Source organism: Crocodylus porosus, unplaced genomic scaffold (genome assembly GCF_001723895.1).
Source record: "Crocodylus porosus isolate Cpor-Errol unplaced genomic scaffold, CroPor_comp1, whole genome shotgun sequence".
NCBI lineage: Eukaryota > Metazoa > Chordata > Crocodylia > Crocodylidae > Crocodylus > Crocodylus porosus.
Genome location: NW_017728906.1, coordinates 96,022,243 through 96,043,350, shown reverse-complemented (window position 1 = coordinate 96,043,350; position 21,108 = coordinate 96,022,243). Strand labels below are relative to the sequence as shown.

The 21,108-nt window shown below is 41.8% G+C and overlaps 1 protein-coding gene across 1 annotated transcript in view; it reads right to left on the bottom strand.

Moving 5' to 3' along the window:
- Window positions 1–21,108, bottom strand: part of COL4A1 (collagen type IV alpha 1 chain) — a 193,659-nt gene that overhangs the window by 116,571 nt on the left and 55,980 nt on the right. Inside the window, exon 2 of the mRNA XM_019529666.1 lies at window positions 3,488–3,538. Within this exon, the coding sequence (XP_019385211.1) occupies window positions 3,488–3,538 (51 nt within the window). The remainder of the gene's footprint in view (window positions 1–3,487; window positions 3,539–21,108) is intronic.

Genomic DNA, 21,108 nt, shown 5'->3' with positions numbered 1-21,108 from the left:
TACCTGTAGATACAGGTAACAGATTTACTGCGCAGTAGCTACTATGCAGTAGCTCACATGTAGGCAGCAAAAGGTAAGGGGACTGGCTCTGCTCAGGTGGGGCTGGGACACTGTCCCCTGTCCTGGGCAGCTGCCTGCTCTGCTGTCCCTGCTCCAATCCACAGATCAGAGCTGGGGCTGGGAAAACAGGCATCTGCCCTGGCCCAATGAACATGTCCCAGCCCTCACCCTGATTTGCAAATGAGAGCAGGGGTTGGGAGACAGGCAACTGCAGGGTCTGTTTCCCAGGCCCCATCCCTGCCAATTGGGGTACAGGGCTGAGAGGCAGTTGTCCCTGAGGCTGGACAGCTGCTTCCCACTCTTCTCCCACCTCCTAGAGCCCAGGCCTGACCCCGGTGCCCCCTGTCAGCTCAAGACCGGCACCCAGGAGAGCTTTTTTTTACTTAAATGCCTGTCTGACTTGGTTCTCTGCTACTTGTTGGTTGAAAAAAAATAGCAGACTCCCCTTCAGAAGATGCTTTGAAACCATTTATTTACCCCTGTGTTGTTTGCTCTCTGTTTCTTTTCAACAAAATTATCTTTGACTCACCAGATCTTGACTTCCATGGAAGGTTTGGCTTTCCCTTAGGAAAAAAAAACCTAGTAGAGCCTTAAAAGACAAGTTTAAAACTCTCCAAAATATCCTTAAGGCCCTGTTTCATAGCATGCAGCATAGAACAGAATACAGGATTGATGTGCTATACCAAAATAGCTTTAGTAGCATTCCGTTACACACACATTCTTGTAAAATGGGCCCATCCCCAATTCATAAAGAGAAAACCTTTTAATTGCACCAACTTACATTTGTTAGTCACACTGCACACATATACAAACAGGCAAAGTATATGTTAAAATCTGCATAGCAGAAACTGAAAGAGAAGAAGAAAGAGAGAATGGGGATAGAGAATGACACATAATCATTTGCAATGCTAAGGAACTCATAGACAAGTAAAGCAGCAATGAAGGGTCTGGGTTGTAGATACATACCTTTGACACTTGCTTTCAGTTACATTCTAACTACCCACACTGTTCTACAAAGATTCTAGTAACTCTGGGCATTTATAGCCATACCTTTTCATCCCACAATGCACTGGAGATCTGCAGGTCATAGCAGACTTGATTAATCGAGTCTGCTGTGCACACAAGCTGACACGCACTGTGCTGCGTCGTATGTAGTTGTATAAGTGGCGAATTGCATGTCAGCATGCAGAAAATGGCAGTGGTGCTCTTTTAAACTTTGAACTTACACACCTTTGATGCATTTTAATTCAAAAGCACAGCGCCACCATTTTCTCAGAGCTCAAGTGCATTTCACCACTTATACAACTGCATGTACCGCAGCACCAGGTGCTTTTAAAGGTGTCAGTGCTATGGTGCAAGCCTGTGTATAAATGCCCTCTGGTTTTATACAGAAGATTACACCCCAAAATTATATTAAGATAGATATTATCAACATGACTGAGTATTACAGGAGAACTCTTTCCTTGTTAAAACACATTTAACTTACACAGTTGTTAAATGTCCAAGTAACCTAACAGCATCCTGTTTCACTTGACACCTGAATAACACTTATAGTTCTATCCAATGTGCATGATGGTCCTGACACTGCATGACTGCAGGCAATTTAGACCTGATTCAGAGTCACTTATATCCATCTGTGCTCCACTGCAACTCTGCCAAGGATACAGACCTACCTATGACAAGGGAGACATAGGGGGGCTCTAGGTTTACCTCCCCCTGAACAGAATGTGAATCTTAATGTCCCACAACACAAGGCAAAAACCTAAATCACTAGGTGACAGACCAAGCAGCACAGGGTGTCTTCTTCTTAAACCTACAACCATGGGGCAGCTAAGCAAGGAGACCCTGACTCTTTGGCCCAGGGAAGAGGATGCTGCCCCAGCAGAGAAGAAGGGAGTTGTGGATCTAATTTTGTTGTGCATTTATATTACAGAGTCACTGGAAAACTATGTAAACAACATTCAAGGAAAAATGCAGATATCTTCACACACAGCACTCCACCAACTCCAACTGAGTGGCAGCCCTCTTTACAATATTTCTTCATGCAGCAGAGACCTCTTGGGAAACATGACCCAGAACCAAGCACTGGCTCCCCTGTCCCAGGCTGCTCATGCACCAGGAGTTTAAAGGGAGGATAGAAAGCCTAGGCCTAGAACTGCTTACAAGAGGCCTAAGAAGGTGGTATGGGCTGACCTAGAGGAGGGGAGTTGTCACCCAGTCCCTGTGGCTGCCGAGGTTACCCTGTCCCCATTTCCACCTGGGCAACAGGTGCAAATCTGTGTGCAAATCTGCTTTACAGTTCACTGCTGGGTGGGCTGTCAGGGAGCTAGCTGCTTTTCTTCCTTCTCTCTCCCTTGGAGGCAGGTAGGAGAGAGCAGATCACTGTGAAATAGTGGAGGGTCTAAGTAACATGCCAGGTGTCAAAATTAATGTGGGATACTTACACACCACACAGAAGTTCACTTTCAATGAGTAACTTCTTTGAGGCAGGTTTGCCATTTTTATCAAACGACAAATTGCTTTAATATCTGGCAGGTTATAATTTAAGGCGCAAAAGTCATATTAATCACATAACAAATGCAATCTCTGTCAAGGGCGTAAGTGCTGTCCACTGAAATGGATGGGAGGCTCGTGTGTTCCTGCAGTGAAAAGTAGGATTCACAGCCAGCAAGTGCAAGGGCTGTGTAATTAAGCTAACTGAAAGTACAGAAGAGCCTTGTGTCTACACAACTGAAATAAAACGCCTCCCAGATTCTGGGTTTTTACATCCCTTTAGATCAGTGGTCTCCAAACTCTTTTGATTGTGCACCCCCATCAGTAAAAAATTTTTGAGCACGCACCCCCAGTATATGTATATTTATATAAATAGAAATAGAAGTTCTAATATTTTCCTCCTGCACCCCAATGGATTATCTTGCACACCCCCTGGGGTGAGCACACCCCACTTTGGAGACCACTGCTTTAGAGGAGTGGTGCCACACTCATCTGGACCCACAGAACATGCGAGTGGTGTGGGAAAGTCCATGGGCTGGATCTGGAGCACAAAGCTATGTCATTTGGCCCATGGGGCTGCAATTTGTGGGCAGCATTAATTACTACAGCTCCCAGAACTGTGGTATGGCAGTAACCACTCCTCCTGTCACCAAATTTCTGGCCCTGTAGGCAGCCCCATGGCCCAGATGATATAACTCCACACTCCAGATGTAGCCTTCAGTGCTCTTCAAGGGCTTGGAAATTGCTTGAAGCGCTACAATAACTAAGACACCCCCAAAATTATATTGCAGCTTGTTTAAGTAGGAATGCCTGAATGTAAACAAATACACTAAACTGGTTGCTATGAAAACATTTCCAACTGCATCTTATTAGCTTTTTAAAATTTTGTATCACATCACTGACAAAAGTGTTTAGTCAGATGTTAGGTACTCACTTTTTGCCCTTTTACTCCACTGCAGTCACATTTTCCACAGCCACTACATCCCTGTAAATTAAAGAGGAAAAGAATTAAATTCTACAGTTAGATGATATTTTCAACACAAAACAAATTGTTGATTATGAAATAAGGATTTCTTCAGTATCCTACATTAAAAACACAAGTTCCCAAAAAGTGATTCATGTTGAGGACACTAAGCAATTAACTCAGGTAATCTGATAACACTAAGTTAATGTAGGTATGTAACTTCATGCCCCTACTTCCTCCTTGTTTTGTCCTTCATCCCAATATATGGGGGGGGGGGGAGGGTTAATTATGCTTTAGTGCTTTTACCAGAAAAAATTGTGTTGTGTAACCTTAGCACAAAACATATATAGTGACATTTTTAAAAGAATTTAGTGTTGGCTTAAATCTACTCCTACTGAGGCCAGTGAAATTTACTGTGAATTATGGTCCATGTTCTGAAAGACATGCTACTGCATATGGCTGAAATAAATAGGCTTGAATGTGGGTGGGTAACAAATAATGATAGATTTTTACATCTATTAAATAATGATAGATTTTTACATCTATTAATTGCTGCCTAATTCATTCAGTTAGTAGAAAAAATCATTATAATCTCATCTCACTATCTATTATCAGATAGCATTTTCAGGGACATAAGCTAATACATGGTTTGGGATAAGAACTATGTAGAAGGTAGTTGGTCCTCCCCTTCTTTTTTATTCTGAACCTGGGCACAGCTCATTTCTAACAAACCATTAAAGTTCTCTCAGAATAAAACAGAGTGTGTTGCATGATCTCCTGTAAACTAAAGCCATCTAGCTGCATGGAGATCTAGCTACTCCAATTAGAAATTTTAGATTTTTATTCCAACTCTTTAAATTGTCCAGGGCAAAAAAATAATTTAGAATCATGTCTATTTACAGTAGTTGCTGTAATTTAAAATCATATAGTTATTTGATTTGTTCAGCTATTTGTAAAAGAATAAAAGTTTTATGTATGCATCTCTTAACTTTCCCTGAGTCCCTTTGGAGAGAGAAGTCAGATCTACTTTAACACAAAATATGATGCTGTTTTACCTTCTTGTACACAGGTGTATAAGGTAGATTTACAGTGTGTGATTTTCAGTCAACCTGCATCACAGGGCTTGTCTGTGAAGGTGAAGACAGAAGTGGCATTTTTTTTGCAACTGGGACCCTAAAAGCACTCTACAGCCATGGCATAACACACGTGGCTGCAGACCACTTTTAAATGGCTGATCATGCAAAGTACACTCCTTAAATCAGGTAGTAAATGAAGGCGCTCTAAATAAGAGACCATAGGGAACGTCTATACAGTTCCCTGTGAGGAATAAGTGTCATGCACCTGGTCTGCCACAGGGAGGAGGCAGAGAGTTCAAGGAGACTCAAACATCCAGCTGGCTGCCTCCATGCAAGCAAGCCAAGCAATCAAGCCAGCAATCAGGGTTTGGGGGGCACTAGCCAGGTCCCCTCTTTAGGGATAGGATCCCCAGCGCCTGCTTTCACCAGCAGGCTCTGGGGGTGCAGAATCTCCCAGAGCACCCCCACTCACACCGACAGCCAGTGTAGGGCTTCCAGAGCCCTGGCTGATTTACAAAGCAAGCGGCAGTGCCTCCGTCAGTGCATGGAGGCACTAAGCCCTCGTGCACAGGAGCTGCACGTATGTTAAGTTTCAATGACGCTGTAACTTAAGAGCCTTGTATAAAACACAAAAAGTTACAGTGTAATTGTGGTGCCCTTTATAACTTTGGTAAGCACCCTGCATTTCACTTCCCACCAAATAGGACAATATGGAACTGCTGCCAACCAAAGGATGTCTTACCTCCTAAATTCCATTCGCATTCCCTTTTCTACTCAAAATGTCAAAAGTTTCCTGACTGTGGGCTCCTATACACATGCATGGAGCCTGCTCCAATTTGCTGGACATTTCTGTGTTCCAGCAGATTCTAGTATCACATGTATCAGTGTCCCTGCACTGAAAAAATGGTGGCTGGGCACTTTGAACTAAAGCTTGTTCAATGAGCTTTAGTTCAAAGTGCCCCACCACCATTTATCAGCACGGGGGACACTGATGCACGTGACACTCAGATGCTTTTAATTAGTGTGGCTCACTAATTAAAGCACATCCCTCCCACATGCCTCCCAGAGCATGTGTAAAAATAGTACTGATCTAGCCTGTATCCTTTAGATGAACTGAAATTAGCTGAACAATTCCCCTTCATAAAAGAAAAGCATTATGAGAGAGGATCCCTGGGATAGACAGCCAACTTAAAACTACCAATGTTTGAATATTTTTCTTAATCTGTTAATCCATTACCTTTTTATATAGTTGCAAACCTTTCTCCTTAGATACCAACCACAAAAAGTAGCACAGAAAAAAAACCTTGCTACAGGAAATCACAAAGATCAGTTGTTCTATGGTTATTTATATTTCTTTTGAATTTTGGAAACATTTTACTATGTTGAGGCAGAAATAATCATTCCACCAATAAACATTCAAGCAGGACAACCTACTTGTTTCTATATGTCACCATAGTGCATATATGTATAGAGGGTTAAATCTTGAACTGAGACAGATAGGAAATCTGTAGTTTAGTTCTCCAAGAAGATCAAAGTGGAACATACTCATGAGTCTGCAACTGTGTACTGTCAAGGACAACAGGCATACTATTAATATAGGTTATTGAACATTTTTTCACAAATGCATTTTAAAACATTAGTATAGGCAGGATTAAAAGTGCATTTACATGCTATCCGTTAAGATGAAGTCTAGGGGGAACAATTTGCCCTGCATACAGTCATGTTTCTTAAGAATCTGGCTGCACAAATAAATTGATTTGTCAGCTAAAATCAACCCAATTTCTTCTGAGGTGGAGGAAAACAGGATCCACTAAAAAACACACTTTTATTTATTGTTGAATGAAGAGTTTCAGCAAAAACAGGGGTGACCTAGATTCAAATCCTTTCTCTGCCTGAGACCATTAGATTTAAATCTCTACCTCCCAAGCTAGTGTCCTAATCATAATGCTAGCTGTAGGTATGAAGAGATAGATTGCTCTCAGTGTCTCCTGTTGGAACTACGCCGCCATGCATGGAACATTTCAACATCAATTACAGCAAGGAGGAGAATTCAAATGGCATAACATAAACATTGCACAGAAGCTGTGGTAGGCTGTGTGCACAAAAGCTTAAAACAGGGAATTGGTACATTTTATGCCGTAAGGTATGAAAATAGAAGAGGACTAGGTGATAAAATGTTGTGTATCAGTCTCCATGATATTCTGCGCTGGGCTGAGGAAAACCAGTGGCTGTTATTCTAGGACTTGGCTGAACAGCACAAAGGCTGCATTTCAGCACTAGGACTTGCTTGTATACTGAATGTGAGAATTCCAGCCTCTTCCTCGATCCCCTTGGGCTCCCATACAAAACCCATTTACTTGGACCTTTTGCAGGGTTAGTAAATTTCAACTCCAGTGCTCAAGATGGCTGGGGAAAAGGAATTTAGACCAGGCATTCCCTACCACAGTACTCCCAACTGAGAAAGGACTGGAAGTTGAGGGGAAAAAATAGCACTAATCTAATTTCTTTTTTTCAGAATGATCAGTCTGAGAAGTCTATGGGCCAATAAATAATAAACAGAGGAAATGGGATTTTTTTTGTTTTTTGTTAATATCAACAGATTGACCATTTCCTTTTTTTCTTCCCACAGCATAAAAATGCTGACAATTCATTTTCATTTGTGTGCTTTCCAGCTAACTATGGTTAATATTAATTATTGCTGTTTGGGGAACTGCTTGAACCAAGGGATTCTTTATAACATTCACTTCTAGATCATTAAGTTCAGATTTAGTCAGTGATAACTAACAGTTAATTTCACATAATAATGTTTAAAAAAAATAAGCAAGATTGCTCCACTTCCATTCTTTGTGGGTTCAGTGTTCACGTAACTTGAAAGAATTATGCTGTCCCTGCCCTCCCCCACACACCTAACCCTAACTGTAACCCTTTTCCCTGCCACCTTCCCACACCCCCAGAATTGTGGCTAACATCAGCTGGCAATCTCAGAAGTTAAGAATCAGATAGATAAAGAGAATGGACACCCTTCTTTCTCCTGGAGATGACCTCTGTCAATCAAGTTTGATGTACATCGGGGGGACGTCACTGCTATTTTCAGTAATTACCTGAAAATTACCTGCTATTTTCAGTAATGACCAAATGACCTTGCTAATACAGGATTGTTCTCTAGACTGCATTTCCTAGTGTTATGTTTAGACTAGAAGCAAACATTCAATAGATGGGATAGTATTCTGGACAAACAGGGAACTACATTTTTCAGTGCTGTCAGTTTAGTACCTCTCCTGTCTATGAGTTTAAGGCATATAAAGGCACTCTATCCACATCCAATCCTAATTTAACACAAAGAATATACCTGGGAAAGATGGCATGTAATTAAAAATATTATCAGAAAACTTTCTTATGTAGGGTAAATGTTAAATCCTTTGCACAGCTTTGATTATTTACAGTTTTGGTCCAGTTTTCAGAATCATAGAATCAATGAGTTGGAAGGGACCTAGACAGAGCATCTAGTCCAACCCCCCGCCATGGGCAGGAAGGAGCACTGGGGGTGGCAGGAGTCATAAGACCCCAGCCAGGTGCCTATCCAGTCTCCTCTTGAAGATCTCCAGGGAAGGTGAAAGCACCACCCCTCTGAGAAGCCTATTCCAGGCTCTGACTACCCTTACAGTGAAGTAGTTCTTCCTAATATCCAACCTAAACCTATCCTCCCTCAGCTTGTGGCCACTGTTCCTAGTGACTCCAAGGGGGTCTCGAGCTGATTACTCTTATGTATAAAACAAACTAATTACTCTTATGAATAAGTTCTATGGAATTTAGTGAAAAATAACCTTTTTATGGTTTAATTTTTTATTGTCCCATCTAATATAATAGAAAATTCTAATCCTCGTCATAGAATTCTACAGATGTTCCCAGAAGTCTAGACAGAAGAGAGCTCTTCTATAAGAGATCTCTTGTGTTGTTACTAATTTGGCCATTTGGGTAAAGAATTGGGGGGGGGGTTAATGATCATAAGATAATTTACAAAAAATTGAATTTTCTGTAATAATTAAAGTTGGCCAGAAATTTTCTGATAAAGTGTTCTTGAAAAATGTCAGTTTGTTAAGACCAAAATGTTTTGTTCAAAACATCTCTGGTTCATTGAGGTTTTATCAGATTTCTGTGCATCTGATACCCTGGAAACTCCTTGCAGTTGCTCAAGTTAAACTTAGTTTAATATTAAAAAATAAAGAAAGTAACAACAAGGAAAAAAAATCATTCAGCAGTTGGTGGCAGGTCTAAGGACCTTTGCCAAAACCAGAAAGGTTGCATGGCATAACTCAGATTGAAATCAATTTTTTTAATGACATTTCCTACAGATAGAATCCCTGCTATTTGGTCAATTCTAGCAATAATTCATAAATTAAAATATTTACCGAAAATTTCAGAATATGAGAGAATACCTGCCTCCTGTTTCTCAAACACAGCTCAAGACAATTGGTTGATTTACTAAATATTATGTTGTCTAACACTATTAAAATTAATACTTTCAAGAAATGTAAAATAAGTACCACTGAATATGCACACAGACTCATTCCTACAGAATGTAAGATTATTTTAGATGGGCAAGCAAAGAAGATTATGGTTGCCACTGGTCTGTTTATCCACTTGTTTTCAATCTTATTTCCTTTTTGAGAACTCCAGTTTCAGTTATATTTCCAAAGGAGATGTGAAAAATCCTGAATGTCAATAGATTATAGGATCATGTAGATACTGAGTAGCAACTGTTCTTCACCAACAATTCAGAATTGGACTCTACTTTATAAAATCTACTAAAGAAATATAACTTTCTAGTAATTAAAATCACTTTCATAAATTCATTTGATAGGGCACATACCTTTTGTAATTGAAGTTAACTATTAACTAGTGTTAAATCAAATGCAAACTCATTTACTTAACACAGATGAGGAGTTCAAGTCATAATCTAACCTATGTAGTTCCCAATAGCCTGTATGCAAGCTGTTGTGTTGCAAAATTATTGACTACAGTAAGCACTACCATCCTCAGTTTGCTTCATTATCCTAGAACCAAAAAGCAATTTGTTCCTTTTCCTATGTGACATGAACTAGAATATTCTACCTCCTATATATGCTTTTAAGTATAATTAGCATTACAAGTGTCTATGCACATGAACTGAGGGGAGAATAAGTGTCAAGTTCCATTTTTTTCATGAAAAAAGACAGCTTATAGCCTTTGAAATTGGTTATTTGAGTCTGAGACTACTTTTCTCCTAGCCCATACAGGATCTGTACAAAGTTTCCTCTATGCCAGGGGTGGGCTAAATGTGGCCCATGGGCCAGATGAGGCCTACCAGGTCATTCTAACCAGCCTGTGAGGCCCTTAAATATTCATTTTCTAAATTTTTTATCCACCCCCGGCTGCCTTTCGTGCGGCCCTCGATGGCTTGCCAAAACTCAATAAGAGGCCTTCTGCCTGAAATAATTGCCCGCACCTAGGCAATTGTCTATGCAATTGTCGGGAATATAGGTGCAAACTGCTTAAATCCATCTTTCTACTGGCGGCTAGTAGAAAACAAGGTCTTTGTCAAGACTGGCCTCTTGTGTTAAACTTGAGACACTCTTGCCCTGATTTTCTGTAGCACCGCATACATGCAATCTCAGCTGGACTCAAAGTAAATGACAAGTGCACAGCACCACTTGAAACTCTGGCACACAGAGTGTATCTAAACAAGATGCTTTACTGCAGAGCAGACTAATTAGCTCTGCAATAACGCATCGCTCTCCACACATGCAACACTATTAGGCCACAGTAAATGAATTAACTCTACTGTCCAACATAAGTACTATCCTACACCTGAGTAAACATGTGCAGTGAAATGCATGTGTAGATGGTGATGGGGCTAGCCTCACACTGGAGCACCCTGGTGACCCAGACAGACCCTCTGCAGCACACTGAGCTGGGCTGGAGAAGCCCCTTGCTGGAAGGCTGACTGGGCTGCATCAGAGTTTACTGACTTGCATTAAATGCATGTGTAGATGTGCCCACAGGGTCTCAAACTGGGCATACCACAATAGTAATTACTGTCAAATGTTTGTACTAATTCCCTAGGGAAATGTCTCACACAAAGATAATCCCAAGCAGCATTCAAAGAGGTTCCCACTTTGTGGTTTATCACAATGGTTACACCACATGAACAAACAGCTACTGTCCTAAGTGTTAATTATATTGTTTTGCAACACAAACCTGCCCATAGAGATAACTCACAAGGTTTTGGGTTGGGTTTTTTTTTCATATTCCCTTTTGGAGACAGTGGTTTCTGTGGCTGCTGAATCATAGAGACTATTCATACAATGCCTACTGTCCAGTTTTGGATGCTATCCTAAAGTCACAATGGTATCACTGCTGCTCCCCTGCCCCCAACCCCAGCTAGGGTCTATTGAATGCCAGTTTAAGGTTGTAGACCATAAACATTACTATTGTTCTCAGAGGGTGTAATCTCAATTTTGTCAAGCCCAATCAGTATGTCAGCTAACATTCTTTTTATTTTTATTACCAAAGCCCAGAGCTCTCATCACATACAAGGCCTCACCAATGGTAGGTACTGTACAAACACAGAACAAAAAGACAGTAACTAACCCAGATTATTTACAGTCTAAGTACAAAGACTACAGATAGATACAGAAGGAATAGGGAAACAAAACAAAACAATGAGAAAATATTGGTCAGTATGATGCATGTCAGGAATAGCACATTATCAGTCCAAATAGCAAGTTTTTTGAGTGTTCTCACAAAGCTCATTTACCTGAGATTTATTTTTTAACCGCACGATATTAATAAATAGCCTAGGAATAAATCTAAAGGAAACATGAGATCCCAACCTATGCCCTGAAATAGTGGGTTTCTCCTAAGCAATCATTCACAGAGACTAAGTATGCTGGATGACAAAGCAGAATCTTTCTGGTGGGCTGCTGTAAATTAGTAGAAGGTCAACCTATAGTAATCAGCAGGGATCCTGGTTTTCTCTGATTTAAAAAAAATCCCCAGTTTTCAGATATAAAAAACTAGCCCCAGGTAATCAGGGTGTAGTAACCTGTGCTGTCATCCAAGGGGATGGGACAAACTAACCACAATGATGCTGAATATACATGAAATTCAATAAAGACAAGAACATCTGTGTTTAAAATCATGTCAGGTGATCCTGGTTTACCTTTGGTCACACTCTATGGATAGATGATCCCAACTTGAGGGAGCTACTAGATACAGAGATTGCAGCAGTGATCATGGAATGTAGCAATTCCAAGCAAATAGCCTAGACACATGGATTCATTTTGTGTTCCAGCATTTGACCCTAAATGACAAATTCTACAGCTCTTATGTTCACGAGGTCCCTCCCAGCCTTAAACTTCTGTGAATCTGTGTGTGTAAAGGGAACTCCTATTGACCTGCTTAAAGATCATAGGATTTTCTCTTAAAAGCTTTCATGAAACACTCGGACGAACTCCTACTTACAAAAGGACAATAAACTGGTTTAAAGGATTTATTTTAAGACAATACATTTCTTGCCTATAGCCCCATTTGTTCAAATCAGCCAAAAGGTGTTTGTATTTTTAATTAAGTGACATTTAAAAAATAATTAAAACATTGTTAAATGTTGGTACTACTACTACATACAGTTGGTACCATGTCCTCAGTAATACTCTAACCATGAAACTAAATAAAATACGGAAAGACTTATTAGCAATTAATGCATTCTGGCAGAAGAATTATAAGGTATACTGGTAATAGCAGTAGCAACCTGAACAGTTTAACTTTCTTGTCAAACATTGGCCTTAAAAGGGAAGTAGTGTGTTTAGACTACTTCACTCACCAGCCAAAATCCACTAAAAGAGTAATTTTCATTTTATAAACCTATTTTTTTTCATGCACAGCTCAGAGTACTTCCAAATGGGTTCATCTTATGAACTGCTATTGTTACAATAAAAGAACAGTAGTAACATAATACAATGAAATTTTTGTTACAGACTAGTTACTGCAAAACCCTGTGCTTCAATTCCTGTAGCATCAGACAGACTACGCTGGCAACAGAATCTTTCCTATATAGATAAATTTAAAAAAACATTAACTTTGCATTTAGTTTCCTGATAGAGTCATAGGAACCATCAATAATGCTTGAGACAGATGTGGGTATTTGACCCCCACTTCTCCTCCCCCAAAGGGCACAAGGTGAGATGTAGCTCTTTAAGGTTTGCCTCAGAGGACTGTAGCCTTTAAAAAAGGGTTTAGGATTGGGGTGGGAAATTATTTGGGCTGAAAGCCCACTTAGGGAGTTTTGGTGAGCTGTCACAGGTTGGATAAGCATTAGGCCTGTGCAAAATGGCTAGTATTCACTTTGGATTCACCTGATTTGGGGGGCAGTGATTCAATTTGGTGATTTGAATCACTATCCCGAATCAATCTGGCCAAATCTGATTCGGAGATCTGGCTGCTGCTGAATCAGGCGAATCTCTGAATCGCAGAGGCCCTACCCCCTGCCTGCTCTCCCAGCCTTGGCAATGGCTCCCCTGCACACCCCAGCCCCTGGCACTTGGAAGAAAAAAAAAAAGGCCACACTCACCTGGTGCTGCCCAGTGGGGGGGTGATCCCTGCTCCCTCCCACTGCCCTGCGTGGTGTGGGGGGCTCTGCCACAACCCCTGGACCCCATCCCCGCTCTCCCAGCCCCCCCTATGGCTGCCCCACCCACCCCAGCTCCAGCCCTTTAAGGAAAAAAAACCCCAAAGAAACTCTGGATTCACTGGGTCCTGCCCAGTGGGGGGCAATCCCTGCTGCTCCCCACTGACGAGGGGGGCTCTGCACAAGTCCCCAGAAGCCCTGAGGCTTCTGCAGCAGCTGGTGAGACCAGGGTTTTTTTGTTTTTTTCTTAAAAGGCTGAAGCTGGGGTGGGCAGGGCAGCCATGGGGGGGGGCTAAGGAAGCAGGCAGGGGTTGGGGGGATCATAGCAGAGCCCCATACACAGCATGGGCCAGTGGGGGGCAGCGGGGATTGCCTGCCCCACCTGGCAGCACCTGATGAGTGGGGGCTTTTTTTAAAGCATGGGGAGCAGGCATGAGTCGGGGAGCTGGGGAAGCAGGTAGGGGATGGTTCCTGGCAGGGGTCCCCCCATGCTCCCCTCCCCCCTACTCAGCCTCCCTTCCCCTGCCTGCTACTTACCAGCTCCAAGTCCGGATCCAGCTCCCTGCTTCAGCAGGCAGGGGCTGCCCAAATCACCAAAGCTCTCCAGATCTTTTCCAAATCGATTCAGAGAGCTTCAAATTGATTCAGGCCTTTTAACTGGTTCCCCGATTTGATTTAGATTCGGCCATCGAATCAGGCCAAATCTCCTCCAAATCAAATCAGCACCTGAACCTTCACACAGCCCTAATAAGCATGCCCCCCACCCCCCTCCCACCCTGCAATAGCTCACCAAAACTCCCTAAGTGGCCCTCCAGCCCAAATAATTGCCTATCCCTGGGTTGGGGAACCTAAGCTTTGTTCACCCCTTCTCCCTGTACCCCCTCCCTCATCTTGAGTCCCCAAAACATGGCTGGGTCAGGCAGGAGCTATGCCCATGTGGGTCCCAAACAGTACACAGGAACACAGTGTGGTACCCACTTGGACTCAGGGCAAGGGACAGAGTGATGGGAGAAGGTGGCTGGTAACTGAAGGCTATCCAGGCCCAGCCAGGACAGTGCCACACTATGTTCCCCTCTTTTCTCTGCACCCCCTCCCCTACTCCATTTATCCAGTAGCTCAAATATTATCTATGTTATACCTCTATGAATCTAGTCAAAAGTAAAAACATCCACATTTTTCTCAAAAGACCTTTTCCTCAAAACCCAAATTTTGAAAACTGAGTTTCAATAATGATTTAGAAGTTAAAATATAACCAGGGTGGAGTGAAACTGTCATAGGAAATCTTATTTTAGTGAATAACATTTGCCAGAGGTTAAAGGAAATGAAATTGTCAATCGCCCCTGTTCTTTCATGTTCCTTTGTTGACTAGACAGGAAGCTGGCAAAATCTGACCTTTTCCCCTTGAAAAAAAAAAAAGTAAAACTTTTATTATTCTCGTTGAGCTGATCATCATGTTTGGTAAATTAAAACATGTTTCATAATCAACCAAGGAAATATTTAATAATATTTGGTTTACAAAAAAAACAACATGCTAAAAAGTTTAAACAAAATTAAGTTTAAATATTTTTTATGGAACAAGCCAAAACAACAGTCCATTCAAAACTGTGACTAAAAATAATTCTTTTCTACAGCAGGTCTGTGATTGGCAGCAAAAGACAGTTAGGTAAAATCCATCATTTGTCTGAGCCTGCATTGAACATACAGAGATCAGTGCCAGTGAATGCTAGGGCTGTGCAAAATGGCACCGTTCTGTTTCAACTTGTGTTTTGACAGAACGGTGTTTCATTTCAAATTTCATTCTGATTCAAAACCACTGTTCTGTTTTGACGCCGTTTTGACATTTTGACCATAGGCTATAATGGGGAAGCTCAAAACAGCCTATAACTTTGTCATTTCTAGCCTGATTTGGATGAAACCTGCAGGAATGGTAGCCTCTTCTGAAATCATGAAACCTGCCAAATGTCAAGGAGATAGGAGCAGGGGCTTCTGGGTTCTGGGGCCCTGCACCACTGACTGCTGACAGGCAAAACTTGTGACATGGGTGCTTGTGCAACTGACTGTGTCTGTCTTAGGGCACAGCAGGGTGAACACTGCAGGCCTCCTAAGCCCTGCTGTGGCCACGAAGCCTGCCAGCAGTCAAGGAGATAGGTGCAGGGGGAGTCTGAGTTCTGGGACCCTGACAGGGAAAACACAGCTCAGTAACTAACAGCAAGGTAGAAAGCAGCCCAGTTCAAACAATGCTGCTTTTATGCAGGTTTTCCATCCCTCTCCCAGAGCACTGGGATTGCAAGAGATCTCAGGGAAGGGTGACAGTCACTGGCCAGCTCCACAGTCAATAATGAGAGCACTCCTTCCCTGCCCCCCCCGCCCTGCCCTTAATTTAGTGTCTGTTTCCCTGCAGGCAAGCCCAGCTTGAGCTTTGAAACTAGAAAGATTTTTTATCATTTCAAAAAGTTCACTTGCCTCATTCCATTTTGAGGCTGTTTCGAAGCTCTATGTTTTGTTTCAGTATTGCCGTTTCAAGCTCAAAACATCAAAATGAAACTGCCAGCAAAATTTCACACAGCCCTAGTGAACACACTGATCAAGGTAACAGTATGGACATAAATATTTTTCTATGTCATTTATTTTAAGAAAACAAACACAAAAGTTCTGAAACGTGCAACTATTTTATGCCTTTCTGTTTATAAATAATAAAATAGCCCTACATAGCCTCATGTGCTCCCCATAAATTATTTAGAATTACAAAACATACGTTTTACAGTCAGCTCAGTCCATCTATCAAGTAACAGCTCATAACTAAATACTAGCACCCTAATCCGTTATCTAGGATGACAAGAAATAAAATAGGCCCTGCAATATGTGTATCGGGACTTTCTGAGAGAAAGGGATAACAATTCCAGAGCCCTGATGCAGAAAATACTCTGCCAGCAAGAAGACTATTATCTATTTGTATGGCAGTAAAAGTGAACTTACTGTGTCTCAAACAATTAAGAAGAAAAAAATCTCTGCTCTGAAGAGATAAATGGTATAATTTTGGAAACAGGACCCTGAAGACCTGAACTCTAAATCTCGTCTAGCCAAGGTGTTTTATCTCTCTGCTCTAGTTTTTCCATTAGAGGAGGATGGATACCTACCCTATAGGATATTGTGAGGATTTATCCAGCAAAGTAATAAAGTTTATATAGAGTCTTCTATTTTTTGATTTGCATAGAATGCAAATTGTCTTTACTATATTAAGAAAATATGGGAAACATTTTTATTTCAGGTAAACACATACCAGCTATGTGTCACTCAAAAATATGTACCTCCAGGCTAAGTACAGACAGTCAAAAAGCTCAAGGATGAATTGTTTCAATCTTTTCAGGTTTCTCTAAACTGCATAGATTGAACCGATAAGCAAGTGAACAGACATTCACTTTTGATTACTGAAATGCAGCCACATGCCTGCAGTGGCCCAGGCTAGAAGCAAGTGTGGGGGGGAAGGGCACTAGAGCATGTCTCGCTGCTTAGCTGGAACAGACACCTTAGGCCAAAGCTAGCTGGTCCACCCTGTGGGGGGTGGGGGGCGGAGGTTTGTGGGGGAGATACAAAGCTTCTTGGGTTGCTGGGGGACTGAGTTAACTTGAATCTGGAAGGAGTTGGGGACAGAAGTTCAATACACCAATTTAACCCAAAATCAATTAAGTCTGTTACTACATCCAGCCAGGTTTATCTTAAACCAGTTCTGGACATTGTGAAAGCAGTTTAAATGCACTGGATTTCTATTCTGCCACTGATTTAAACCTGTGTCTGCTCATTTAAACCAGTTTATGAGTAACTTCTGCCCCTAACCCAAGTGTGAGACAGAAGCATCACTACTTTCTTTCAGAAATGTTTTTACCTCCATGTCTCCGCTACCCAGGAGAAGCAAGTTTAAAGAAAGTCAGCTGTGATCTTGTTTCAATCCTTTACATCACAATTTACCATAGGAAAAAAATACTTTATTGCCTAAGGCATGTATCATCTTCATCTCTTAGCACTGACATACACAGATACAGTATGCAAGTAGTTATGGTAGGCCAATGAGCCTATAATACCTTTCAATATCTTTTTTAAAGATAGTTCCAGTGCCCCCTCCCCAGCCTCTGAGTGCCACTCCAATCCTCTTCGCCAGCCTGATCTGCTGCTATGCTGTATGCTACCTACCCTGTTTCCCACTCTGTTGCCTGCTCCCTACCCAATTTGCCATGCGCGACACACAGAGGCTGCCCATGTCCCTTGCCCCTCCCTCCTCTCACCCCACCCCCATGCCTGAAAGGAAGGATACTGAGCTCCACAAATTATCACACTTTAAAGCAATTATTATGGGACAGATTCTCATTTGACACTAAGTACGAAGGTTAATTCTACTTCCACTGACCTCTACCAATACACTTTTGACATTAGACTAACAGGACACAGAGCTTATACCTGTCTATCCTGACTGCATTTTACTGCTTCATTATTTCTTTCACTACTATTTTAATTGTTTGGGGGGGGGTTATGCTGTCAGGATGTGTTGACTTGCTCTATATCCTTTTCAGAAGACCACACTGACCAAAGTCAATTGAGATGTGACTGCAAATCTGGACAGTGTTGTGTCAGGTGAGAATGTACTGACACCAGTGCATACTGGTACTGACAAAAATGCTTCTTAAATATAAGTTTATCAGGAACAAAAAAAAGCCAAATTGAAGTTTGGAACAGTGTCCATCATTCTACAAATATGGTACAACCTTCAATGGTAATACAAAATCTGTGCAAAAATTCCATAAATATTTCTTCTGTGTCTTCAAGAAAAAGCCAGGTAATGCATTCACATCTTAGGCTGATGACAAAAATAGTTTTAATTTCACTAGTAACTGAAGAAGGACATTAAACAGCTGGTACCAAAGTTAAACATTTTTAAATTTCTAAGTCTAGGTAACTTACATGTATGAGTTTAATAACTGATGGCCAAGAAGCTTACTGGCCCAATAATATTGTTTTAAAAAATCTTTGAACACTAAGAATATTCTCTAGAAATATTTCACAGAACTGGAAGGAAAAATAACACTATGCCAATACTTTAAAAGGCCAAATAGGATGACCTGAATAAATACAAACTATTATCACCTTGACTACATCCCTGCAACATAATGGAACAGCTGATATGGAACTCAGATAAAGAATTAAAATAACAAATGGAATTAATGCCAATTAACAATTTTATGGGTAGTATATCTTACTGAACTTGGTATTTTTGACAAGATTATGTTTTGTTAGTATAGGTATGGATTTAATAAAGTGTTTGATTTGAAATTGCCAGTTATTTTGATTAAAAACCAAGTATGATACAAAATCAACATCACAGACATACAATGGATTCAAAACTAGCTAACTAATAGGTCTCAAATATAATTGTAAACAAAATAATTGAGTAGGTGTCAGAGGAACTGGTTGTTAGTACCATGCTATTTAGTATCTTTATCAATATCTCAGAAGAAAACATTACTACCAATAAATAATATTTTCAAGTGAAATAATGATTGGGAAGCTGTTAAAAAGGGAAGAGCACAACAACTAAGAACATAAGCTAAATAAAAATCACATTATGGGTTTCTATTTGGCCAAATGTAATTAAGAACAAGAAACATATCCCGTATTAAAAACTTGAAGGAATGTAGCCTGGGAGGCAGTGACTCTGAAAACAACTTGAGGGTCTTGGTGGATAATCAGTTATATACGAGTTAATATTATTTTGGATGCATAAACAAGATGTGGCAAGGTGAGGCTCCCTGACTAGCCACAGTGCTAGTTTCCTCACTTGCCTTTGGGCATATCACCCACCTGTCTCTCCTGCCATGCCTTGTTCTTAATTAACTAGGATGTTAATTAGGGCATGAGGTTGCCCATTCTTGCCCTGATGCCAGGGGGTGCTATCTGCAGCTCCGTTTCTCCCCTACACTGCAGCCCAAGCCTTACAGATGGCATCCATGGATGATAATCTCACCAGCCCCACACTGGGCCCCAGAATCCTTCAGTCCGGACCACTACTGGATCCTTCCACTTTGGAGGCTTACTCTGCCTTCATTCGGGCTACCTAGTGCCCTAAAACTATTTCCCCTCTCGAGTGTGGTGCCCCCCACCCCGGGATCTTGGGCCACACAGGCCCTAGCCTCCCCTCCAAGGCCAGTCAGAACCCCAGGCCCTCAGCTCTGGATGTCCTCCATGATGGGCCCCTGGCCCTTTTGACCGTTCTGGTCCTGGCCCCAGCATTGACCAATTGAGAGTACTTTACATCAGGCCTCTGCCACTAGCCCCCTTACTCTCTTGGGTCCATCTTCTTGCCCTTACTAGGGGTTAACCCACCCGGTTGTGGGAGCTGGAATAACTCAAACCATGACTGGTGTTACGGGGTCTCATGGAGACTCTCACTCCTCCCTGGAGCAGCGTGTCATTGTGCTCTAATCTAGCTCTTCTTTTCAACCCACACTCGGCCTTCCAATAGTGGAGGACTTAATGGGGTCAGGACTCACCCCTATCTCCCAGACTGAGCCCCCTTACTTGGCCTCTGGCCCAAACTACAGCCTCAGGCACCTTGGCCTACTTCCCTCACATGGAGCCACCCTCTTCAGTTGGGGCTCCACATCTCTGCCCCTTCACTTGGGGCCAGATGGCTTCCCTCCCCAGTGGGATCAGGTGGCAGTAGCCGTGCCTGGCCCCAACTACCTTTCCTCGGGGTCCTACACCCCACAGGGCTCAGGTGGTCACAGTCATGCCTGGTCCCCAACTACCTCCGGTGTTACTTGACCCATCCAAGGATAAGGGCTAGAGTTAAGGCACCCCTACCCACCTTTCACCATTTTCTGTGTGCTCCCACACCACTGAGAGCCCCATCAGGCCACCCACTCTGGGGAGGGTGCAGTTTTAGGTCATGCCCAGGACCAGGAGCCTCCAAACCATCCCCTGCAGCTCCTACCCTTACCTCCAGGATATTACGGAGCCTTGCAGCCAGACAATGTTACTGCCTCACCTGCCAACAGCAAACTGCCCTGTTTATATGGGCAGCCAGAGTTCTAAAATAGCCACTGCAATCAAGCACCTGCTGACTGCTTGAAACCGCTCTTAAAGTGACAGGCACCAACAGTGCCCTGCTATTCAAGAGAATGTTTAGCAGGAGTCATTTCAGTATTTGGCAACAGTGGTCTACTATTAGAATACTGCACACAGTTCCAGTAAGTACAGTTCAAGGAAGATGTTGAGAAAGGGGAGCCTTTTCAGAGAATGATTACAGGGTTGGAAAACATATCGAGACTCTTGGAACTCAGTTTATTTAACTTATAAAAGAGAAAATTAAGGGATTCACCTTCACAGTCTATAGGTAGATAACAGATATTTGATATAGCCAATCAAGCAGGCCTAGTTATAAAGAGATCCAATAGCTAGAAGTAGAAACTAGACAAATCCAGAATAAGAAATTAATTTTTTTAACTAGAAGGGTACTCTGGAAGCAACTCCCTTAGGGTTGTTGTGATTCCTTATCACTGGATAGGTTTAAATCATAAGCGGATGTTTCCCTCCCCACCGCTGTTCTCCCCCAAAAAAACAAGTAAATGTTAGCATTCAAGAACAACTTTTGGATTTGAACTAGGAATTGATTACTGCAACTGCTGTAGCCTGTCCTAATCAGGACAAACTTAATCAGGGGTGAGCAACTTGTTGCCCACAAAATGCACGTAGCTCTTCGGCAATGTAAATATGGATCCTGGAAAAAGAGACATAGTTAAATAAAATCATACCTATTTGTCTGATTAATTATTCTTTTACTTTTTTATTTTCTTCATTTT